This window comes from Falco peregrinus, chromosome 2 (genome assembly GCF_023634155.1).
Source record: "Falco peregrinus isolate bFalPer1 chromosome 2, bFalPer1.pri, whole genome shotgun sequence".
Classification (NCBI taxonomy): domain Eukaryota; kingdom Metazoa; phylum Chordata; class Aves; order Falconiformes; family Falconidae; genus Falco; species Falco peregrinus.
In genome coordinates this window covers 102086904-102112326 of record NC_073722.1, presented here as the reverse complement: position 1 = coordinate 102112326, position 25423 = coordinate 102086904, and the positions used below count along the sequence as shown (strand labels likewise).

The window sequence follows — 25423 nt, the reverse complement described above, 5'->3', positions numbered from 1 at the left end:
CACAGTGACTCAACGTTGTTTGAATTTCTAATCCACATCCATGTCACCTTTGGGAAAGGCCGGGCTGGCTGTGACAGCGGGACACAGCTCTGGGTACTGGGGTTACTGTGGCTGCGCGGTGGTGGCCGAGCTCTTGGTTGGGGATACCTGGCACGCTGGGGTTAGAGCCTGTGTTGGGGATGCCGGGTGCTGGTGTGCGTTGGAGATCTGCGTTGGGGACACTGGGTGATGGTGTGTGTTGGGGACGCGGGGTGCTGGTGTGCCTTGGGGACGCGGGATGACAGTGTTCAGCACTACCCTGTTTTCGTGTTTGAAGCATAGAAATGCAGGAGACCCTTGCTGGCCGCCCGGGTGCCAGCCCGGAGCCGCCCCCTCGCACGGTCAGGGTGCGGGGGCGGTGCGGAGCAGGCCGGTTTCTCCGGGGCTCGGTGCTGCTGCTGGGGGACAGCGCTCCCGGCCGGGGGCGGGTGTCACAGCCGGGGGGAGGGACACAGCCCGGGGGGGAACAGCCCGCGGGGGGCAGCCGGGCGGCTCAAACTTTCCGCGCAGCCGAGCGTCCCCCGCCCGTCCCGGCGCCGGCGGGGGGGTGGGGTGGGGGGCTGCCCGTTCTCGCCGCTCGGTGCCGGCTGCCGCCGTCGGGCGCCTCCGGGCCCCGCTCCACCGCGCGGTGCCCCGGCCTCCAGCCCGGGATTTACCGGCAGCCGGGCGGCGGCGGCGCCGCTCTCCGCAGGCGCGGTCGGTGCGCGGAGCGGAGCGGTGCCTGCCGCAACCTGCCGGCCCTGCAGCCCGCGGCGGGCCGGGGGCGGATCCGCCGCCGTGAGCCTCCCCCTCCGCTTCCCCGTGCGCCGGGAGGGGCGGCCGGCGCCCGCCCCCCGCGTTCCCCCCGCCCCGCCGCGGAGCGGCGAGGCGGCGGCGGCGGCTCCGGGCGGGGCGGGGCGGCGGCCGGCGGGGCATGCCCCGTCCGCGCAGCGCAGCAGCGGCCCCGCGCCCCGCGGCGCAGGCAGGCGGAGGCGGCGGCGGAGGCAGGCGCGCCGGTGCCGGTGCCGCAGGGCTGCCGGCCCCGCAGCGCTCCCCGGCCCCGCGGCCGCCCCGGAGCCCCGGCGCGGGTGCCCTGCGCGGGGCATGAAGTTGCGGCGGCGGCAGCGCGGCGGCGGGCGGGGCGGGGCGGGCGGCCCCGGCGGCGCGCGCTCTGCGGGGCCGTAGCCCCGGGCGGGCTCGGCGGCGGCTCGGCCAGCGGTGCCGGTCCTCGGCGGCGCCCCCAGCCCCCCCCCCCTCACCCCCGCGTCGAGCCCGGGGCCGGGCCGGGGCGCGCAGCCCCCCGCGCTGCGGCGGCGTGGGATGTGCGCGCCGCGGCCCGCCCCCCCCTAGCCCCTGCAGGCAGCGCGGCGGCCGGCGGAGCCCCCCGGGAAGTTTGATGGCTTCTTTGAGGAGAGTCAAAGTCCTGCTGGTGTTAAACTTGATCGCGGTGGCTGGCTTCGTCCTCTTCCTGGCCAAGTGCAGACCCATCACGGCCAAGAGCGGCGACTCCTTCCATGACATCCATCCCAGGGCAGAAGTGGTCAACCTGACAGCCCGCGGCATCAGCTCCATCCAGGATGCGGTGTTGAAGAGACTCTCCCTCCTGGAGGACATCGTCTACAGGCAGCTGAACGGTAGGAGTCGTCCCCCTGCTCCTAACGCGTCGGGGTCCGGCACGGTGGGCAACGGTGGCAAACGCCGAGTTTGCACCCTACAACCTGGCCTTGCCCCCTGCGTTACCGAGCAGGCGGAGGCTCGGTGGACTGAATCGTGATTTCCAAGTTCTGCTTGTGTTCAGCGCTCAGCGTGCCTCGCACAGGCTGGAGGAAGCCGTGCTAACATAACGCTGCCGTTCGGGTTGGTGGTAGCGGGCAGGCAGCGACAGCGTCGTGATTTCCGCATCAAACGCGGAGGGTGCTGGCTGAGGCAATGGCTTTTACTACTCCAGAGTTGGTTTTTTTGGAAGGGAGTTTTTCAGCGGCTGAAGTACGGTGCATCATTTGAGTGCAGAAGGTCAGAGAGCAAAATGTGCTTTCTCTGATATGAGTTGAGCAAACTATTCAGTATTTCCTATGGCTGAGCATTGACAGCTGCTAATTAAAATCTCAAGTAATGCTTCTCTTTATAGCATAACGAAGGGATTTCTATTAAAATCTCACCAGGTTCAGTAGTTCTGAGCTGCAGAAAGGGAGTTTTAAAGATGCCGTATGGGATAGAGAAACATGTTGTGAAGATGCTAGAAATCTAGGTGAGGTATCTAATTAAAACACTGACTGTGGAAGCTAATTTTTTTAAAATTGTTCCCCATAGATTCACAACTGGGAATGTAATCTCAATTAAGAGTCCCGTTTATTGCTTCCAATCTCCGTAGCTTTAATGACTGCAAGTTTTTGTGTATTGGAATTAGCAGAGTTAATGTTTTTGGCAATGTCAGTGCGATTCCCTCTCTGAGTTTTGAATATGAAGCTGATGCACGACTCTGTGCCGTGTCGAACTGAGAGCTGGTGTGCGCTGGGTCTCCGTACTGAATCAGAGCTATTGCTGATTATCCTTCTGCACCGAGGATGTGAGACAGGTGCAGGAATGTAACATGCCCTTCCTGGTGCATAGTCGTCCTCTCGGTCGGTGTGTGTGCGCTTTGGAGAAGGATAGGGTACGGAAGGAGAAGGGCTCAGCTGAGTCGGAAAGTGTTATTTATATTGCTACTTTATACGCTGGCATGAAAAACCTGTCCTGCCTGTGAAAGCGCCTCGCACCACGAGATGTTGAAGCAGCACTGTTGGGTGACAAACAAGGTGAAACTAAAGAATATAAAGGGATAAGGTAGAAAGCTGGATGTTATTTACAATCAAACTGTGAAACTGGCTGCTTCTGGATACTGCTGGGGCAGAAGTTCCCAGGAGGATTTAGGGCACTTATTTAAAAAGGGGTAATAGCTGCAGTTCAAGACAGGAGACTTTATGCTAGGACCTTGGGATTGGGCAAGTAATCATGCTGCTGCCTACTGTTCCCACAGAGGGAGAGATGAAATTGCAAGTTACTACCCTTTTCTGTGGGGATTAATGTGGGCTCCCTGCTCCAGCAAGCTCTGGGGGCTGCTTTTGGAGGTGGCTGGTGCTTGTAAGGGAAGCCGTGAGCACAGGGACGGCTCTGAGTGTGTGTCTGTCTGTAGGCTGCTGCGGGCACTCAGGGAAGTGTTAGTGGTGTAGTACAGGAGCCTGCTCAGTGCTGAAGAGCAGTCATGCACCTGAAGACCAGGGGAGGCAGAGGTGATGGGTATGTTGCCCATAGCACAAACGTTTTCTTAGGGTGGCAGAAAGCTGAGCATGTAGATGTGACGTGTTGTCTGGCCCTTGCATACTGGCGTGATTTATAGCAGTGCTGATGAGTCTGGCTAAAAAATAGCTCTGGCATCGCGCTTATGTAACTTTGGGTCAAGTATATATTTGGTGCATGTGTTTTTCAGAAAAGTACGACACGGTCTGTTCTCTGGGTGACACCTGTGTGTTGTGCGCTTCAGGAAGGCATGGGTTTAGAGCAAGATGTGGGGGGCCGGGTGAACCCCCGTCACCACCCACTGGCACTCAGAGGAAACAGCAAAGTGTGCTGAGACAGTCCATAGGGCTGAGGATGCGGAGGCAGCTGGACCAGCTTCCCTGCCAGGAGCTTTCTGTGCCGGAATCAGCATTCATTCTGGGCACTTAAAGACTACCTAAAGCTGAATTCCTGGTGCCCGCTTGAAGCATGCAAATACGAGCTCTTTTTTTTTTTTTTTTTTCTTTTTTTCTTTTCTTTCAGGGTAGGGAAGTTGAATGCTGGTGAGAAGTGCCTAACAAAACCCACCATATGCTCTTAGACAAGCTCCCTGCAGAATGCATCCACCAAGAGAATTCCCTTTCTGTTGCATAAGGTCCTGTTTTGTTTTAAATCTGACCTGTGGTTTAGCACCTACAAAATCACAGAATATAGTACCCCACCGTGTAGCATGTGGGAAGGCTGCACTTCAGGGAGCATTGGGAAGCGTTTGGCCAAAGAGAGAAACTAAACCACAGTTTGGGTGCAGTCAGCTGTGGATTTCTTTCTGTATTATGGGACTTGGCTGGATTTCAGTGGGAGTTGAAGCCATCTTTAAAAAACTGAATCTCTTAAAAAAGCTCCATTCTGTAAAGATCAAATGAGCAATCTGATCATACCATTGCTGTGGTTTTGTTTTTTGAATCATGTAGTGTAAAGCATATTGGAAATAACAGCTCGCTGTGGTATGGCAAACCTTATTTTTTATGTATGTATATTTATTTCTGTAAATGTTGGCCATGAAAATAAGCTAAACAACACTGCCTTGAGTCTGGTAAAAGAACAATTTTACACAGTTGTTCCTTTTGAATGATATTTCTCTGCAGTGCCATTCTGGAAATAACACCAGTGCTCCCTCTTACTTCTCCACTGTCCTAAACGTGGTCCAGTCTGCCTCCTGCAATGACTCCTCGCTTTCCAGGTGATGCATCTTGCTGGTCTTGCAGTGTTTTCCAGCCACTCTTAGCTGGGGTTGCAGTTGCACAAAGCCACATTGTCAACTGTGGGAGACTTGTTTCAGACAGTGTGTGGAAGGGTGCCTTGGGTGCTGCATGGGATCGGGGAGTCATCGCAGCAGACGGTAGCCTTGCTTAGTTTTCTCCTCGTTGTAATTCATAAGGTGTCTTTGAGAACTGTATGTGTGCTTTGTTCTTTCTGAAAGTTTATTATTGCTCCTTAGTTCATTGCACAGGTCTTGTGGGTTTTGCTTTTTGCTCTGCTGTTGCTCTTTGCAACTGGATGGCTCCCATGGTCACAAAGAAGTATAAAGGTGCCCTTTGGAATGAAGAGTTTTGTATGTGAATGCACTTATCTTAGAATTCAAAGGATTTTTAATTTCTGTAGTCGCTTTTATGGATGGAATTTTCTTGTTCAGCAGATGTTCAGAGAAAGCAAATGAAGGTCGGGAAGGAACGTGTGTATTTTACTTTGGGTATTAACTGCAACTTGTCTTTTTGATCCAAACCTAATTTTTTGTGTGCTGACATTTACATAAGCAAAACTTGTGGTCCAGATTATCTCCAGCTTCGGGGAGATACACACAAATGAACTTTTCAGTTTGGTTCTATGTTTACAAAGAGAGGGTTTCTGTGCTTATATGACAAACTAGTTAGCTAGTGAGGAGCTGGAATGAATAGAGACCCAGAAGAGAGCATTCAGCTTTTGCGGCTGCCGGCTGTCGTGTGCTTCCTGGAGAGTGCTGGACAAACTCTTCAATTAACCTAATCCTCTTCCTCTGGGGCTAATGTGGAAACCCGTTAATGACCATGAGAAATTTGAAATTGTGCTTTGTAGTATCCTGACACAGCAAAGGTGGGCCAACTTTTTCACATAAAAGTGACATATAGGATGAGTGACACGACTTGAGGAAGGGTGCAGCTTGTGTCACGAAACAGCATATAAAACTCACCATGAGACTCACCTCAACGGGATGGGTCCCATGTCCATTGCATGGTGAGAAGCTGCTCATCTCTCACATCCTATGAACGATGGCCTTGGGGGAGTTACCCAGGCAGCTTTTGTCTGGCTGTGTTTCTTCTTCCTTGGGCTCTTGCATTACTCTCTTCCACCTCCCTTGGTCCTCTTGAAGGTGTGCTCGATCCCACCCTGGGTGTGGGGAAAGGAAACGTTCATGGTGGTGCAGTGTGCGTTCACCCCCTCTGCAGAAGGAGAGAGGATGAGGCTGGTGCAGGCCCTTGGCGTGCCAGCCCTCGACAGGAGAAGTGTTGAGCAGCTGGACATCCACTGCTGAGGCACTGAGAGGCTGGCGGGATGTACAGGGTCCATAAGGAGGTTTCCTTATGTGCAGAGCGCTGGGGCTGCACCGATGTGGAGTATTCATCCCAGGTGGGAGGAAAGAGCCTGGATCTGACTTTGTGTGTTGGTTTTTGTCCCCATCCTTCGCAGTCTGATCCCGCCCAGAACTGGGCAGTCCCCTCTTCTAAACCTTGTTCACCAGAAGCTCTTGAAGTCAATATATAAATGATTTATTTATTAAATAGCACTACCAGTTTGAGAATAAGATGCGCAGGAGGGGAAGCACTCTAAATAAACCCTTGGTTTGCATGTGGGGAAGCCATCTTCCATATCTACTGTAGCTGAGCATCTTGAACCAACATAAGCAGATCAGTTTTCTGCTGGTCACCGATGATCTAAGGATGTGCTGGGGCCAACCCCTGCAGGGGCACGTGCAGCAGAGGCGGGGGTCTTGGGTTGAAGCCTCCAAGCAGCATGAAGGCTGTGAGCTCCCTCTCCGGTGCTTGTTGGCTGAGACACGCAGGCGCTCAGCTGCCTGGGAGCCAGTGAGCAAGGAACGGTGCAGTGTCTTTCTGAATTGTGTGGAAAAAAAAAAAAAAAGTATAAAAATTCTTTACTTCAAGCTAAGTATTATCAAGACAGAAATCACTGTGAAAAGGCACTGATGACTCATCCTAAGCTCTTCTTTTAAATGTTATTTTGTAAACTCACAGCAGCTTATGTATAAGATCAGGGAGAATAGAAGCTTTTTGCAAATTGTTGTAAACGAGAGGGCATTGATGAAGAACCGCAGAAGTGAAGCTGGCCAGAACATGGATGAGCAGAGAGGGCTTTTCCTCTCCTGCTAAGGCAGTGCACAGAGTAAACTGCAGCTTTACGAACGTTAAAGGTTGAAGAGGAACCTCAAATTCCTCAGCAGTTACATCAGCCTGTGCTCATTATTTAAACGAACTTGCATCTGTGCTTGTGCACATGGAATTATTTGCACACGCTGAGATATGAACAAGTGCATGTCAGCAGCCTCCTGCATACAGATTATGCTCTCCTCTGCTTATCCAATTAGGAAATTAACTTTGTGAGGGTTGCATATGGACATTGAGGCCGATACTGAAACACAGCCTTTTGCACGGTCTTGCTATCCCCCTTGTAAAGTGGCACTTAATTAACTTTAAACACTTTAGAGATATGTGGATTTACTTCCCGTAAGGATAAGATAATGCTTATCTTCTGTAGCACTTATCATCCTCAAAGTACATTACAAACTTAGCTAACTACCGAGTATAAAAATTATATATGTAAATAAGGCAGATTAAAAGCTGTTCTATCAGCCATTTAGTAGTATGTAATAGTGTTACACCCACAGACTAGTAATATTAAGATTTTAACAGGTATGTATTAACTAAATTGCTAAGAAATTCTCTGATTAAGATAAACAACTAAATGTAAATAATTGAGAGCAGGGAAATGCTGTTTGTAGGCAGAAGGGCCCAAACTTTAAATGTGTTAATGAAATAAAATACCTCGTTATATGAGAACAGCCTTGCTGAGGGAAATCCTTTGATACAAGAAATGATGATTTGGAGATAAAGTGATACGCTATGGGGCTGTGACTGCCGTGTTAGATCCCGTCTCATAACCATCGGTTGAGATGCTGTTTCCCTGTCTACCCTGCTGCTGTGGTATTTATGAAGTAGAAACTATTGTTTTATATGGCCTTGTATAGCAACTTGATAAAATTGCAACTTTAATATTTATTATATGCCTAACAGATTTGTTTACTGTATTCCCCATTAGGAATAACACAAGTTATTGAGATTCAGTACATGCTTTTATAAGTTCCCAGCCTAAAGTTACTAAGTGCGTAGCCTGCATGGTCTGCACAGGCTCGAGACGCCCAAGAGCTGCTGGCTGTAAATTATTCTTATCAGGTTCATGGAAATCAGGCCTGATACCAGTCAAAGGATGACTAAAAGAAATACTTCTTAGAGAAATAATAGAATCCAAAGATGAGGCTTCAGATAGCGATTTAGGAAGTATCTGGAAGCTTAGGCATTAACATGACATTTAGTTTACAACCAGGCTGACTAGGAACTGATAGATAATTTTTGGTTTTGGTAGTTATTTGGCTTCATCATCTGAATATTCACTGTCATTGGCAATGAATGAGTAATAAGCCTCTAACACATTTATCATGCAGAGACAACACAGGGTTCATGAGACGCAACAGCAATGACCAGAAAATAGTGACAACATAGGAATGTTATTCTTGCCTATTGATTCAGGTTTGCCTAACAGAGAAACAGAACCTTACCTCGAAGGTAAAATTTACAAAGGTAAATTTACGCTGCCAGATTAGGTAGGCAGCTTTTAGGAATTTTTTTCTAAGGATACAAAAATTTGAAAGATAGGTGCTTTACTTATGTGAATTACAGTATTATTTCCAAGCCTCAGTCTGAATCACCAGTGTGCTATTGTGTCTCCAGTAAGAGACATTTGGAAACGGATGTATTTGGCAAAACGTGGACATTTAGTGACATTTCAGTGCCAGAAGGCATCCTGCCTGGCTTCCAGCTGCCACTCCAGAAGGGCACGACTCAGCCTTCAGTGGAGTGTCACATCTGCTGGGTTTGCACAGCATCTCGGATACCCCGAGGCCTTTCGGCTGGCAGCAGGCACTGCTGAGACAACAGTGTCCCGTGCTTTGCTGTCTTGGAGATCTTCTGCTTTGATCAGGGAGGACAGACAGACAAAGTTAGCTTGAGGCATATGCTGTCAGTGGGCTTGGATTTTGGGGAGTCTGTCTGGTCTGCTCTTGGCCACCATCTTCCCTTGGTACTTCTCTTCTGGCAGAAAGCACGTGCATTTCTACTAAAAATATGCTGTACGCAACCTGTGAGCAAACTTACCTGTTAATAAGGCATAGCAGAAAAGAAAATAGAAATCAACCTTTCTCAGGTAATTAAAAAGGTTTTACTAGTTTCATGATTTATGCCACTAATCTTTATCTAAAACTGAACAATCTGGTCCAGATGTTACGGTGGGCTGGCAGACTGCCAGTTCCCAGCTCCTACAGATACGCCTGAATCCTGGGGTAGGTGAGGACGTTTTGCATGTTGAAATATTAAACGTAAAAGGGAGACATTTTTTTGGTAAGGTGTCATTACTGAAGTCTGTAAAGGGCTGTTCAAACTGAATGTGCGTAGTATTGACCGTACTGAGGGTTGACAACAGCGGTTCAGCTTCGGTAATGTATCCTAGGGGTACAATATTATTTTTCCTAAACAGTTTTGGGAGTACTGGCAACCGTATTTTCTAGCCCTCAGTCCCTGTGGTTGAATTTCTTAAAGAAATTGTCAAATGCTTTACATCTTATTGCTACAAGCATAGCTATTTCTGCCTATAAATCTAATAGCTATCGACCCGCATTCTGACATTCACTGATGGTTATCTAAAAATAATGTGGTAACGATGCAATGGGAGCCCTACGTAAAGCATTACGTGCAAGGCGAGTGCTGTGCTGAGCCTGGCTGTGCTGTCATTGAGCAATTACATACCGTGGTTCGTTCTGATGCAGTCTTAGGGCTTTGATACTTGTGCCACTGAGGAGATGCAAAGTTACCTGAAAAAGAAAGACAATTCCCCAAAATCGGGAGTGCGTTGGATAAAAATCACAGTTTGTCTTTTCCTTTTTTAAAAACCTGATGATCTGTGCTTGCATGCCTCTTGCTGTGTGATGAGTTCCTATGATACTGCCCTCCCAGGGATTCGCTCCCTGTGATTCACTCTGATACCCACAGACAGCGATGCTAAAGGCTATCTGCCATATTACAGCACTTGTTCCCTCTTTGAGCAGGGAACACCTACAGCTTCACAGGATCCGTGATATGGGAATAATAGGAGAATTCTTGGTAAATGGACTTTTAAAAAATATGGATCTTCCTAGGTTGTCCAACCTAGGCTGTTGTGCAAGAGCGCTGTTCTTCCTGCTGACAGGGAAAATGATGGATCTCTTAAAAGCCAGGGCTGTCATACGTGGTAAATCACCCCTTCTTGCTGCACAGCTGGCATGCCCTGTTGCACCCGATTACTTAATTTTAGCGCAGTAAAACCAACGCTGTGATGTGTCGGCATTTGGTGCGGAGGGAGGAAGGGGAATCCTCGGTCCCTCTACCCTTCGGTCCCTTCGGCGTCAAGCAGAAAGAGCTTGTGTGCCAGCCCGTGGCTCAAAGAGTGGCTGCCCAGCACGAGCCCCTCTCTGGGCTCTGGCAGGAATCTGGTGGGAAGGCAGGAGAGCTGGGCTTCGGGCTCTGCTGCCTTTGGACCCGAGCATCCTCTCACTGCACCCAAACGGGTTACAGGATTTTCTTTGCTTCCATCTCCTCTACGTAAGAGTAGGGCCTTTCTGTGTTTGCGGGCAATGGAAATCCAAATTGCTTTTCCTTGGCGTGTCTGTGTGTTGCTGAGATACAGAAAGCGGAAAACCATGACAAGAGAAAACCCAGTAGATTACCAGACACCAGCAGTGCCTCGGCTGAGTTATTTCGGGTGATTCCTCAAGGTGCAGAGAGCATGAGAGAGTCAAGCAAGGTCTTCTACCTGGTGGTCGTCAGAATTTATTTAATCTTCATTTGCTCTTGTATTTTGGGCAGTGTAACAGCTCGCCATGGTTGTGTGTGTTCTCAGAACATAAAGATGAAGCGGGAAGGTTAATTTTAAAATGCAACAATTACAATTTCTTTCTGGGTCTTTGCCTATATTACGCTTTAAATTAAATCATGAGAGCACTTGTGTTTGTGCCAAATTACTACAAATTCTTCCAAAACAATTGCTTTATCATACTCTAAAAATGCAAAGTAAGGTGGGGGGGCAGGGGCCGTTGGCGAAGACTGAAAAGCCGTTTTATGGTATTTTTAAAGCTTGCTTATATTCCGTTATTGAGTTTAAAATAATTTTTGCTGACCTTTATGTGTTTTTAGCGTGTACCACCTTTAGTGAAGTGTGCTAGAACACTGAATGCTTTAAATAATTTCGAACATAAACCTCCTATTCTGGTAGATTTTATTTCGTTTTTTCATATTTGCACTGACAAGACAATAATAGTAATAACCATTACACTTGTCTAAACCTGTAGTCAAGGCTGGGGCCCTGTTGTGCTTTGTCCTTTGCTAAGTGTAGACCAAATGCCATAATGTGGAATTTCGGTTTACTTGAAGATGTTATTGATGTAATCATGAGGGACTGGTGTCACCATTAAGGGCACCAGGCATCCAGGAGGAAAGGTTTACGTCCCGGTTTATCCCTCCAGTGTTCTGAGTGATACTGGACAACCCACTTATATTTTTTCTAATATTATTCTAAGAGTTAGGGATTCAGGTTCCTTTATGTATTACTGAACGAATGTCTCAAGGACAGAAGTGCTGATGAAGAGCTTTATAAGTGGGACGTGGTATGAGAACAGAGAAAAAGTTGCAGATGTGTTTTGGTGATTTGAAGATCCTTGGAACTGGCGTCAGAGAGGTAGGAACAGAAGAAGCGTGAGGGGTGTTTGACTGCCTCTTACTCCTTACCATAACAAATGGCTGGAATGGATCCTCAATTAAGTGAACTTACCATCCAGTGAGATAAATCAGGCAACAGAACGAGGCAGAAGATGGGGGGAGAATTACACCTAATGTTGTGTTAATTACCTCCGGCTTTTGGATTTAAAAAACTCTCCGTTGGTTTAAATCTGTATTAATTATACGTCGACTAGGTTGAAGGGGAGATGCGTAAGGAAATGAAATAGCAGAGCAGGGCGATGTGCAGGTGAAGCTGGAGGGAGGGAGGGCTGCAGCGGGGGGGAGCAAAGGCAGGGGTAAGGTTTCATCCAGCAGCAACACGCGGAGCGGGGTGGTGCAGCCGAAGGGTCGGTGGGCTCTGAGGGCTGGGGAGGGGGCAGGCGGCACATCCTGCCTGCCCTTCCTCGGGGTTTCTGCCTCTGGGAGCTTTACCTGCCCCTGGATTTATGGAGGGCAGCTCCGACATTTGGTTCCACATTAGGGAAATATCCGCCGTGCACCTGTGGTGAAGGTGAAGGGCCAGACGGGGACCTCGGCTGTGGGAAGGAGGGGGGACCAGTTGCAGTTTGGTGGGACAGGTGCTGTTTGGATAAAACTGATCTGATCGACCCGGTGCAATGCCCGAAGGGACAGAACTGGTTTCTGAGCTCTGCAAGTAGAGGTTGGAGACAAACCTGCATTATCTGGGGAAATAAATGAATAATTGACCGAGTGGGCCCAGGGTGGGTGAGCTGCCTTCTCTGATGTGAAGGGGGACGGTTCAAACGTGGTGCTCTTTGCTTGGTGCTTGTGTCTGAAGGGGCAGGGTGACGGCTGGATCATGCAGATGATTTGTGGGCATACAGACAGCTTTCATTTAGAAATCTGCCCATCAGGAGTGTCTAAAGGCAGTTAACAGCTTTTGCAGTGTCTTACATGGAAGGTGTTACTGGGGTCAGGTCATATTAACTTCAGTTGTCTTTGGATCAAGCGTTGAGTCAATAAGTGACTTTCTGGGGGACTTTAATAGCTGTTCTGCACAGACATAAAAGGGGTTAGACAGTAAAATGGGATTTTTCGCTTTTATCAGTCTTTTCTTAGGAAGTTGCTCAACTTCCAAATACTAACTAATGCTCTGTTCCTTCCACAAATTTTCCTCCTTACTGATGCCGCCTGTTTGATCCTGTCGAACAATATCAGACCTTGCAAATTAGAATGGCCTGACAGGCTGCGCTGTGGAAAGAGGCACTGAATGGAAAGGAGTAAAACTTTGATGTCACATCCTGATTTGAAGCATCCAGCATAATTTATACTCTTTATGCAGCTGTTTGGAAAATCCTGGAATTCCCTTGAATGGTAAGCTCTGATGAGAATTACTGGAACTGCGTATCCAGAAATATCCAGCTCCAATTACAGTTACTGGAGTTGTATATCCATGGAAAGTAACTCATTCCAAAGCTGCAGACCTGGGTGTAGACACCTTTGGGTAGCATCTTTTTATGACCCTGCCCAGCCTTTTCCATCATGGGAAACTGCTTTAATTTGTTTATAATTTTTCCAATTAGGCTAAGGTGGTCAGGTATTGTCAAGATCATGTTTGTCTTCAATCTCAGCAAACCGGTCCGGATGTTTTTGGAAATGATGTATGAGGAAAACGTGTACCATTGTCCCCATGGAGGGACAAAAGCTGGTACAAATGGGAAAAGGAGTGGAGGGACTGAACTGGCAGCTCTGAAAAAATGGGGCTGAGAAACCACAGGAGAGGAGAAGGAGGGAGATGAGGAGGCTGACATGGGTGGGCAACATGAGAATCCGTGGGGAGAAGAGGCATGGGACAAGCTGTCCAGGCAGGGAGTAGCGGCCCCAGGGAGCAGAGGTCCTGGGAGCATCTTTGTTTTGCTGCAGGGATGTTTGAACGCAGCACAGTTGCTTGATGTTTTTGTTACAAGCAGGCAAGAAAAGTGTTATTTTCAACTTGATATTTTATATAAATGAAATATAACTAGAAAGATAGGTTACTTCCAGAAATCTTAATGCCAAATGTGGTTCTTGGGATATTTTTGCTCGTTTGATGATTAAAGTGTTAGCCTTGTAGAGCATTCAGAAGATGTGTGGGTATAAAGCCAGGGCAGGTATTATTAGCTGTGTAAAGCAAAACAATACAGTCACTGTGGAAAAATTATGGGTTTTGTGCTGAAGCAGATATTTAACCTTTGTTTTTACAACTCCAGAAATGAAGCAGTTTGTTTCTTAATGTAGGCTTAATGCTCAAAGTGTATGCTGACTGGATTTTCACATCTGAATGTATGAAATACTGGGCTATTAGAATCTGTTTTAACGATCTCTTTTCCCATAACTCCTAATATTTGCCATTTACTAATTATGATGTGCCTAAGTAGTTCTCATTTGTAGTAGGTATTTTAAATGCTGCAGCTGTCCTAGTTTCAAGCTAACTGCTGGTGACTTTTTTACTGCCTGAGAATTGAGTAGCATGGGTGATTTTTTTGCAGGTTGGTGTTACTGCTTGCCTTGCACTGTTCTTCATTATAAAGTTTTTGATATGCAGGTCCCCAGTGGAAGCAGAAATAGGTTTGGCAGAGGAGCAGCAGTGCTGAAGAACACGTAAACTCATGCTGAGTCAGCAAGGGCATACCCAGGTGGTTGGTGTAAGCACTTGTGGATTTGGGAGTTCCTGCTCTTTTTTTTTTTTTTTTAATCCTTGGGATTTTCCAGCAAATTTATAATAGGGGACAGGGGGGGCGTTTGGAAGGTAACAGCCTGAGCAGCAGCTTTGCAGGCTTCCCAGGCAGCCTGTGGGGCAGGGGAAGGCAGGGTGTCTTTGTCAAGGTTCATTTTGCTGCTCCAAGGGCTGCTGTGACGGGACCATACGAACTAGTTTAAGGCCATTACTAGTTGTGAGGCCGTTGACATTTGTATGGGGTTTGCGTGGCAAGGTTTTGGTAGGGGGGGGCAACATGGGTGGCTTCTGCGAGGAGCTGCCAGAAGCTTCCCCCGTGCCCGACGGAGCCGATGCCAGCCGGCTGCCAGCCCCACGGAGGCCGTGACCCGCGGGCAGCGGCGCTGGGGCAGCCCCTGGCAGGGCCCGTGGCCCATGGGGAGAGGAGCCCGGGCTGGGGCAGGGCTGGGGACCCCGCGGGGACCCCCCGGGGCAGCTCCTGAGGGACGCTCCCGTGGGAAGGGCTCCCGTGGGAGCAGGGGGCGCAGGGCTGGCTCCCGGGGCAGGGACCCCACGCTGGAGCGGGGCAGCGTGCGGGGGACGGGGCGGCAGAGACGGCGTGTGAGGGGCTGACCCCAGCCCCATTCCCCGGGAGGAGACAGAGAAATCAGGAATTAGGTTAAGCCTGGGAAGAAGGGAGGGCTGGGGGGAAGGTGGGTTTAACATTTGGGTTTAGTTCTCGTACTCCCACTCTGACCGGATCGGTAATCAATTAAACTGATTTCCCCAAGCGGAGCCTGTTCTGCCCGTGACAGTAACTGGCGAGTGATCTCTCCCCGTCCTTACCTCGACCCACGAGCCCTTCGGTACATTTCCTCTAACCCCCGTCCTGCTGAGGAGGGCAGTGACCGAGCGGCTTGGTGGGCAGTCAACCTTGTAGCCTGTTAGACCTCCCTGCAAAACAAAAGTGTGGAGAATGCAAAAAAAATGGTAATGAAGAAGAACTTGTAAGGTGTAAGTTAGGAAGCCAGGACTGTACTTAAAGGAAAAAGGGAAATAATGCAACTCGGAACAATTTAGATGCTCTGCAAGCAAGGAAGGCCTGTTAATGCAGTTGTCTGTCCTCCTTGCATTTAATTTTATTTTGAATTTTACCTGTTCATGTTTGTTTTTTTCTTTTTTCTTAATCCCTTTTGTCAATCACCTTCACCAGAGGCAATCCAGCTGTGACTTGACAGCTGCTACTGTCTTCTCCAGCATGTGCTGCCAAAAATCCCAGTTGATTCTAGGGCTTAAGGCACAGTGCTGTCTATTTTATGTATTTCTTCCTACATATTAATATTAAATGCGCTTTCCAAATTCAGAAGCCTCCAAGCCTATTGCAATTATGCTATTTTTTTAAAGTTCAGTTTTTGGCAGGTATGTCCTGGCAGTAAACATGGCTTATGAGCACGTTGCGGAGTATGGGCAGTGCGGGAGGGCTGGGTGCAGTGGACAGTACTCGCGTCTGGAATCAAATCCTGCAGCTCTTAAGGAAACTTGAATGTGAGTGAAAGCTTTGAATACAGTCTTTTCACTTTACATTCTGTGAAATAATTTCTTCTGATTTGGAAGAAGAGACTGTGGTGCCAGGGGTGCGATGTGCTGCGGGTCCTTCTTGTGCTGAATGTTTCCAACCAGCCACGGTGACTCCTGCACGGTCCTGATGTGGTTTCATGTTTTCTGAGCTTGTTTCTTGCTTCTTAGCCATAGGCTTCCCTTCTGCTGTCTAGAAGGCAAAACGCTGCGGCTGTTCAGGCAGCGTCAGACCCTCAGCCTCTTTCTCTCTCTCTTCCACAAGGCTAAAAAAAGAAAAGGAGAAGAAATTTTAACTTTTTTGCCTGCTCCTTCCTTTGCATGTCTCACACCTCCATGCTGAGCCTTGGCTTAAAACCGTAAGAGCTGAAACTCAAGAAGCTGGGGGGAAAAAAAAAAAAAGCTGATCTAGGAGTCTTCTGACTGGATCAATGGAGCAAAAGAACAGGCTGAAGCTGCACAATTGTGAGTTAGAACTTTGTGGAACATGCTGCGTCAGGGTCTTGTACCAGGCGATTATCTTCAGAGGTGCACAAGGCAAATGCTTTTCCAGTCTTAGGAAATTCCTTTATGCTTGAATTTAAAAATGTTGATCTGTTTGTTTATTAATTTTAAAACAAAACTGCTGGTAGGGACATTGAAGCTATAATGAAATTCTTATGGGTCGTTTTCTTTGACTCATTTTTTGGAGGTTATTAGATAAAACCTTTTCAGTATTTGCCTTCTGTGAGTGCTGGAATTTCTTTTCAAGCCGTTATTTGCATTTCCTGCAGTGTGTATGCATACTCCGTCCTGCCAGGCGCCCAGAGCTTCCTCCGAGCAGCTGAGCAGCAGCATCCATCCCTGCAGGCTGCAGGAGCCCAGGGTGTCTGAGCCCCGGAGCAAAGCTCAGCTCCCCCCATGGTGGTCCCTTCTGTGTTCAGCGATCTAGGCTGAAATTAGAGCTGCTTGGTTCGATCAGCACGAATGATTCCTGTGAGGCTGTAGGGGGACAGCTCAAACTGCTGATAAGTGTTTAAAACCCTTTAGCCCAGCCTGTCTGGATTGGAAATTCTTCTGATGAGTGGATCCTGCCTGCATCCCTTCATATGGGTGGGTTGGGAAAAAGCCAAAGAACTCACTTTCATCATCACGGGTGCCAGCTGTGTCGTTTCCAGGGACTTCAGCAGGGTTAGGATCAGGCTTGTCTTATGCGCTTTATTAATCAGAAGGCTCTGTGTTCGGTTGAAGAAATGAAAAGGTAGGGCCTAATTTACAGGCTGAAATTGGTATGAGCTGGGCTTCTTTTACATCAGTCCCTCGAGTTTTTAGTCTAATTCAAGAGATTTTTTTTTTCTTCTTTTTTTTTGTCCCCTTGCTAGGTCATGAAGACCCTTTGTATTACATTTGCATTGTGTTATCTGTCAGGGACTTGGACGTGTAGCTACGTACCAAATTCAGAACTAGCTGTATGGCAGCTACTTTGCAATCTTCCATTCATTTTTCATGTTTCAGGGTTTTTTTGGACAAGTAAATACAGTTTCATATTTATACCCATGCCAGGAATAAATCAAATTAGTCTGAAATTAGCCTTTGCTCTTACAGTGCTTTGCACACTTCTAATATTAAGGAGATAAGGAGGGAGAAGAGCAAACCTGCTTTGAAGACGAGCTGATTTCCATAGCAGGCAGTGTGACCTACTTAAAGGGAGGGGGCGAGTGAGCAGAGTTGAAAATGGGCTCTTTATTTATTTATATAATTTTCAAGTATCTGCGTCACTGCTTCCCAGGCTGAGCCCTCCCCTGACACTCACCTGACACAGCACTGAAGAAACGTCGTTTGTCCTACAAGAGTCTCCTTTGTATGAAAGATTTGTGTTGGCTTTGCAGCCGGGGTAGGACCGCGCAGCTCAGTGTGGAGGCATTTGGTAGATGACAAGATTCAGACAGGGCTTTGGGGGGATGTTAATCACAGTTTAACATTTGTAGGAGATCTTCTTCATTGCTTCACTTAAATGAGAAGGAGCAGTGTGCGTTGCTTCAGGGCTCTTGAGCATTGTGTTCAAGAGCACGGGATGTTCGGGAACAGCCTTGCAGAGCGTTGCCAAACTGCTCAGCAGATCCGGAGATCCCCTGGTAGATGGGTTGGAGTAGCAGATGGGCGGTGAAGTGCTTCTATTCTTACACACTCCTGGTTTGGTAGCCAGGAGATGCACAGAGTCATGTGTGCACGTATGTGCCATCAAATAAACGCTGGCTGGGTAGGTGTATGGTTTGTTGCCTTTTTTCTTTAAAATGAGCTCCTTTAGTAATAACGTATGTCTGATTTGGGTCTGGTACCATCTTAGTAGGGAATTAACTACAAAACATCAATCATCAGTGTCTGGAGGGCTAATGCTGCTCGTGGGGCTGGAGTAAGCAACGCAAGCGCGTGAAGTTACAGGTTGCTGCCCTGTCCCTGGTACGGTCATTTCCTTTGGTGTGAAGTCAGTGTAACGTGCACCCAGATCAGAATGACCATGGATCGCACCAGACACTGAAATGCATTAATTTATCTAGTAAAAGCTGATTTGTCAGTCCTAGTGGTTTTATAACTTTTTTAGAGAGCGAACACAAGGCTGGCCATGCCCTGCTGGTGCTGGTTTCTGGTCTGCAAGCTGGGTTTGTGTCTTAACTTGATTCACATCATCTGTAAAATCATTTCTATATCCAGGACCTGAGTTGGGTGCAGCTCATGCCTTGCAAGAAACTGATGATCTGAACTTTCACATGCTCAGAAACTGATAGGCACTCTGCTCTTGTATTTAAAAGTATGATGATGTCTTGATGGGCAGAAGGGGAGACAAGTTGTTGGTCTGAACTTCTGACCGAGCTCCGAGCTGGTCTTGTCTGAGCTGTTCATGTTGACAAGGTTATGTAGAGATGAAAATTCAATCATTTAGTCAGAGAAGGTACCAAGTTTTCTTTGCTCACCCTGCATAGTAATAAGTGTTTTGTAAGAGCAATGTGTGTCTGGTTGTCTTTGCTTGAAATCTTTATTGCTTCCAATACCTGAGTAGAACGAGATGAAAACTTCCCTGCCCTGTGGGTAGTTACATTTCACTGGAGCCATATGTTAAGTCTGCAAAACCCCTTGGGAATTTGGCAGGATCTATGAACTAAGCTAAAAATTAAGAACTGACAAGTAGGTGAGAAAAGACTGCTCACAGCCACCTCAGGGCATTAATGCTCCCATAACACCTTTGTTCTATGCAATTATTGTCCCCTGTTGCTTTTTTTAATAACATTTCTTTTTCTTTGAGTCAAAACTCAGCTCCTTTTAACTTCCGTTCTTCACTAAGCAAACCTGAGAAGTCTAGAGGAAGTCTTATGGCCTGTTTTAAAAGTCTTGTATGTTTTAAGTACCATATATAAAATAGAACTGGACTGACCCATTGCAGAGAGGAAGATCTGTCAGGTCAAGCTGACGGTGTGATGCTGCTGCTCCACTGCCTAAAACACCACGCGGCTGTGCTGCTCCTCAGCCTTCCCATCCTGCCTGCGCTGTGCAGGGGCTCGGGGTGGCTGCTAGTCCCTCCCGGGTCCGGTGGGAGGATGAAGAGGATGACTCTTAACTACATTATGTTATGTGGAGAAGGAATGTTTCTTGGGATACTGGAATCAAGCACTTGATTGCAGTGGAAACACTTCGCAAGGAACATCAAGGTTCTGTGGGAAGCGCAAGCTCACCTGTGCCGAGGCAAAGCGGTCACAGCGGCGCCGGGATCACTGCGCGGTGGGTCCTGTGGCTGTGGGAGAACCTGGCTTCCCAGCTTGGCCGAGCCAAGGGACCACCTCTCCCAGCGCTACCAGTGGCAGAGCTTTGGGGAAGGACCACGGCAGGGCTTCTTTTTGGCTTTTAGCAAGTTCTGAACTGCCACTGGTAACTCCTTTGGTGACCTCAGCTTCTGGGGAGGGGCAGTGAGTAGCTGTATCTTTATCATTCAGCTTTGCAGAATTCTGTCATGTCCTCTGAGCTTATCTGCCTTCTTCCCAGGGTGGAAAGTCTTCATTTATTTAATTTCTCCAATATAAAAAAGCATCTTTAAAGTCTTTCATATCCTGTTGCTTTGTATTCCTAGATTATTTTTTTATATACTCCTGTTGGTTTGGTTTTCACTGGAGGTGACTCGAGCTGTGCCCAGCATTCCCAGTGTGAAAGCCAGGCCCAGAATAAATACGGACCGAATGCTTGTGCCAGACATTGGCAAACTGGCATCGGTATTTGCTGGAAGGTCAAAGATGTTCCTTTATATATAATTCGTACTATTAATGTTTAAAATGGTCCAGGTCTCAGATGGACGGTTTCCATACCCTGGATTGAATGGTGCTAATGGTTAAAGTCCTGCTCTCTCTACTTTTTTTTCCTGTGGTGTCTTGGTGCTGCAGAAGGCCAGACTGGGTGATCCCTTCAGTCTCTCAAAACTTTGGGCTGTTTAACAGGGTCTGTAGAGTCTCGGTGTATCAGAAAATAGAAGTAAGCTGCTTAAAGCTGAAGCTGGAATGACATGGGCTGCTTGAGCCACTTGTGGAACTTTAGACTATTAATTTTGTTAGTATCAGGATGTATGGGGTTCTTAGAAGCTGATGTTACTCTCCACCCCCAAGGACGTGTCTTACCTGTTGTAGATGGGATTGCAGATGGATTTCCATCCCCACACCCCCTTTCTATGAATGTGCATGTTGTGGAAGTCTGTGGAGCTCTTGCTGAGCAGAATTTGGCAAGTCTGCGCTTGTTCCAGTCTCCGTTCTGCAGCTATTCCTCTTGCCCAGTGATGCAGTTCAGTCTTTTCCAGTCTTGCATGATGGATTATCTTGTTAATGTCAGAAACCAATAAGTATTTGAATTTTTTTTTGTAGCAGTTGTATTTAATATGTACGTCGATATGATGCACTTCAGATATGTGTGTGCCCATGCTGCAGAGTATGAGCAGTCCAAACAGGAATGTAAAACGTAAGACCTTTTCCAACATAATTCTGTTTCATTAAAACAAGTTGTGTCTATGGTAGGAATTTAACGATTCCATTCAGAAGGATTTATTTTAATATAATATTTTTAAAAACCCACTTTAATCTGCTGAACTCTTGGAGAGCTAGCAAGGCAGTGCTGTCCTAGTCATTTTGCCATTTGATTGAACAGTAAAACAGGTAAGTTTTAATAAAAATCTTATATTACAGAGCACTTAGAGATTTAAGAATTCTGAAAGACCAACTAATTCATTTTGGCTCAGCCCTGTGTGGCTGGTTAGAGGGGGGGTGTAAACTGAGGGGTGAGTATTTGATTTACATGACTGAAGCCTGGGCGCTGGATTCAGCTCTAGTCTCTCCCTCCAGTTGGTGCTGGTACCAGCAGCACCTGTGCTGTCAGCCAAATGGGTCAGCTTTGAGCCGGAATGATTTGCAGCCTTGGGGAGCTCGTGTTCGAGTGCAGGTTGTCACCTTGAGCCCTGGGCCACTGGGTTCGCTCTGCTGCTGGCGGGCACGAGCCAGCCCCGGCCCGAGCTGTGGCAGGATCAGTGGTTGAGGGTGCGGAGGTAACAACCGGGTTGTAGCTTTTGTCTGCCCATGAATCTGGTCTTAACCTCACAGTGCTGTCAGACACAGCAGGAAAAGGTGGGGAAAGCTGTGAAATCCTGCCTCCCCAGCTATGCTGCAGGTCGCTCCCCAGTGGGGTGCAGTGTGCTTGAACCCTCTGAAAACAATTTGCAGTCAAAAGGTTGTTATACGAGCAGTGTTGGCGCTGCTCAAGGAAAGAGTCTAGAAATGTGCTCAGGTTCTCTGGCACTGGTATAAGGGAGAGGTTGTGAAAGGCAGGATATTGCCCAAATAAAAGCAGTTACCAAACCAGGATGCTTTATTTTTACCAGAAAGCCTGCTGAGAAGGGAGAGCTGAGAAGTGGCTCTGGTTCATGTCAGGGATTAACTCTGGGAAAGGCTGGCCTGAAAACAGGACTTGGGGATTGGTACAAACTGGAAGGTATCCCAAAAGGGAATAAAAAATCAAAGCTGTTTTATTCTTTGTTATTATAGAGCTGTCCTCAAATACATGGTAAATGAAAGCTTAGATTTTTAGTTCTGTAGCCTCTTGCCTTCAGCCGAAGGCAGTTTGTTATGGATATTGGCTTCAGATGGCTGGCAAGCCATTGCCAAGGTCTTTGGGGTACTGAACCAGTGGTGGCCATCTCTCACAGTGCCCAGAACAATAATCTGAAATCAAAGGTAGCGAGGGTGTTAGGGGATGCTGCGATCTGGTTTCATTTCAAATCTGAAAGCTGAGGCATTGGTGAGATGTCTCCCAGGGATGTGATTTAATCCTTGATACACATCTAGATGAAGGGTAAGTCTCCCCATGTAATAGCACTTGCTTTGGGTCAGCAGTTTCTCTGCTTCTCACCATCTTTTCATTCAGTTATTCTGCTCTGTCAGTGAGGTTATAAACACAAGGATTAAGCCTTATGCTTTGAAACCTAAAGCATTCTGTTATCGGTTGCTCCGTGTGGATGGCAGTGGACAAACTGGGCTGAAGCCTGATGATAAATACCCCGGAGTTTCTGTCCTCAGTGTTCGGTAGCTGGCAGAGTTTAGGTCTGGGGAGGGAGAGTGCAAAAATAGTTGAGCAGTGACAACGACAGTGTCCTTTTTCAGACATTCTTGTCCATGGCATAGGATAAAGACATTCCCGTGGGTCTGGCAATACAAATAAAAACAGTGGAGCTCTTGGATCCAGTTGTGAGAGATGGAACAGATGGGCCCTTGTGTGCAAACAGAGGGTGTTCTGCATTCGCTGGCACAGCAGCCACTGCGTCTGTTGTAGGAGTGGAGCTTTGATAATGCCAGGCCCTGTAAAAGCCCTGGAAAATCATATTTGCTTGAGAAAATTAACTAACTAGTTGGGTTTTTTTCTAATACATGTAAACTGACAACTTGTGGTGTTACATATGGAGGTTCTGCATCAGTGAGGCTTAGCATTCCTTCCCTCTTGCTCCTGTTAGGCTCCTGCAAATCCCTCGCGCTGAGGGCAGTGAAACTGCTCCTGCCCCTGGGGCTGCTGCCTCTGACCGCTGCTCCTGCGAGAACACCTGCCCCTGCCCTTGTGTAGGCACTAAAGAGATGCAACAGCTTTCTGGAGCCACGGGATGGATAAATAATGACAAAACGACTTTGAGATCTTACCTTGGTGTGGAAAAAGGATAGATGCAGCCACTTGGAAAGGGTTAGCGGCTGCTGGGGTGCCTCTGAGCAAGGCTGCGTCGTATGAGCTAAAGGTGTGCGGGTGGGGGCTGGGGACGGGGTACATCACCTGTGCCTGGGGGAGGGAGAGGAGTGTGGCTTTAAGGGCTGCCATCTGCAATGAACTGGGCTTGGGGAGAGTATCTTTCCTGGGAGCGAGAGGAGGGTGCAAGTCTGGATTTTGGAAAGAAATTCTTGTGTCAGGTTTCTGCCTTTAAAATGATTTTGTGCAGCTTGGTGGGACCTTGCTCATGGGGCTGTCCAAAGAGATGCTGGGATTGGTGCTTCCAACAGATCTCGGAGCCAGAAGAGGGGGTTGATATCAGTTCGGTGCTTCTGTTCAGGTGTGTAAATAAAGGAGCAAATGCTCTGCATAGCTCATTGCAGCTGAGTCTTCCTGAAGGGTAAAACCCAGAGTGCTGCAACGTGGAGACCTTGAAGTGGAACATCTGGGATGCCTCAGGGTCAAAAATCCTCTCTGGGTTTGGAAGTGAAATGACAAAGAGTGTGTTGGGGTTTTTTTCGGTTGGGATTTGGGTTTTTTGTTTGTTTGCTTTGGAGATTTTCTTATTTGTTTTGTGTGGTTTTGTTGCTGTTCTGTTTTTCTGCAGCCCCTGTGGACTGGCTTGCAGCACAGTGCTGATAAAGGGAATACAGTGGTGGTGGTGCAGCGTAGGTGGGATCTGAGTCTCAGCTGAACATCCTGACCAGTGCAATCTCCTTGCTTAAAAAAACCCAACAATTCAAACGACAAATGATGTAGCCACTTGTGTATGGAAGGAAACGTAGAAAACGATGTCAGAAGGAAAATCGACACTTAGGCCCTGTAAAATAGAGCTTTTTATATTTTCAAATATCTAGTACCTGTTGTCCAAGTGTGGCTTGATAATGGGTTTAATTTGCTGCATTTTTTTGGTCTGGCTGTGGCATACCTGAGAGCTTTTGATCTGTCCCAAGCCTGTGATAAGCAGCTTCCCTTTGGCAAGAGGTCTCTGTGTTCCTCCCACTCTTTCTCTTTATGGCTTAATTTCTTCGGCTGTGCCACAGTTTGATTTTATTTTATGGCTTGCCGCATGAGGTCCCCAAATCGTTTACGTTTGTTAAGCAAACACCTATTTCTGGGATTGATGTTTTAATTTAATAAAACATTTTCTAATGGGGGTCAGCTGCAGCCATGAATTTGTAACGAGCGTTTGTTGGAAGCCCCATCAAAGGGCAGCGTTTAGCACGGAGCACGTGAGGGTGCTTGTTCCAAGCTTCTGCAGATGGGCGATTTGTCGGAGGGGCTTTGCATGGCTCGTGCTTCTTGCCGTGCTGCTTGTGTTGGATCAGCTGCTCACGCCTGCGCTGTCTGAGCCCCCATGTTTGCCCTTTTCGTGTAATCTCAGGAACTGTACGGCACTGACATCTGTACGAAGAAAGGCATATTGGAGGCACAGTGTTTGGATCCAGCTGGAGACAGTCTCAAATGGAAAGAGCAAATACGTACGCAGAGGAGTTGAATATTAAAAGGCACTAGGGGCTGTTGCGAGGAGCTCAGCTAAGGGATGGTCTTCTGTAGCACACATGGGAGATTTTGCCCTGAAGTGTTCCAGAATATTTAGGTTGAGATTATGGCAGATGAAGGCGTTGCTTTCCCGCGTAGCCACTAGGAAGCCCCCGCAAACAAAGTGCTTGGCTTGTGAAAGCAGGTCCAGGGCTGACAGTCACGGATGCCCGAGAGCACCTCACGCTGGCTGGGGATAACTGACTTGTTGCTTAGCATCAGGCATTTCCTAACTATTTCTGAGGGTTAGAAAAGCCCCAAGACACAGATTGCTGCTCCAAATCTATGTTTAGGTAGAGTATGTGTAAGCCAGGACACAGGATTTTTGCAGAGGTCTGTGTCTAGTGAAGTTAATTGGGGTCTTGTTTGCTTGCTAAAGCAGCGCAGAGGGATTCCAGGCTGCTGGCTCTGTGCTTGGCCCTCAGGACACCAGGCAGAGCGATCTTGTATAAATTATGTAAGATAGATATATTAGTTTGTATATTCTTTCAGTATGGCCTTTCCTATCTTTGCTAATCTCTAGTAAATCAGGGTTTGGGGAAAGAAAACAGCGGCATGAAAAATCTCATAGTAACAGGTTTTTAATAAATTCTCCTTTGAGCCCTTCATTTCATTTTTCACTTTAACATGCTCTGTCCTGCTGCCAGTCCCTTCTGTTGGGGTAACATTTTAAGATGCACTTCCTTTGCCAGACTTTTCCAGATAGATTTGGGATAGAACATTAAGCATCTGATTAAATTTTGTTTTCTTTCCCCCTGTACCCTCCAAAGAAAATCCTGACTCTTTTCCAGAAGACGGAAATGAATTTCTAATGCAAGTCAGTGAACTTCTTTCACCACTGCCTTGAAGTGGTTTGCTTAGCCAGCCTCCTGCCAGCTCTGACCGGGGTATCGCTAGTCACACAGAGTGGTGCTGCCTTCCAGGGTATAAAATTATCTGTAACCTCTGATTTTAATTCCGAGATGGCTGTCAGGGACCCCTCGGGCAACAGAAG

At 47.7% G+C, this 25423-nt stretch overlaps 1 protein-coding gene across 1 annotated transcript in view; it reads left to right on the top strand.

Annotated features, from left to right (window-relative positions):
* Positions 1–737: 737 nt before the first annotated feature.
* Positions 738–25423, top strand: part of GALNT17 (polypeptide N-acetylgalactosaminyltransferase 17) — a 213574-nt gene continuing 188888 nt past the window's right edge. The window contains exon 1 of the mRNA XM_005236543.4: positions 738–1652. Coding sequence (XP_005236600.1) covers positions 1415–1652 — 238 coding nt within the window. The 5' untranslated portion in view covers positions 738–1414. The remainder of the gene's footprint in view (positions 1653–25423) is intronic.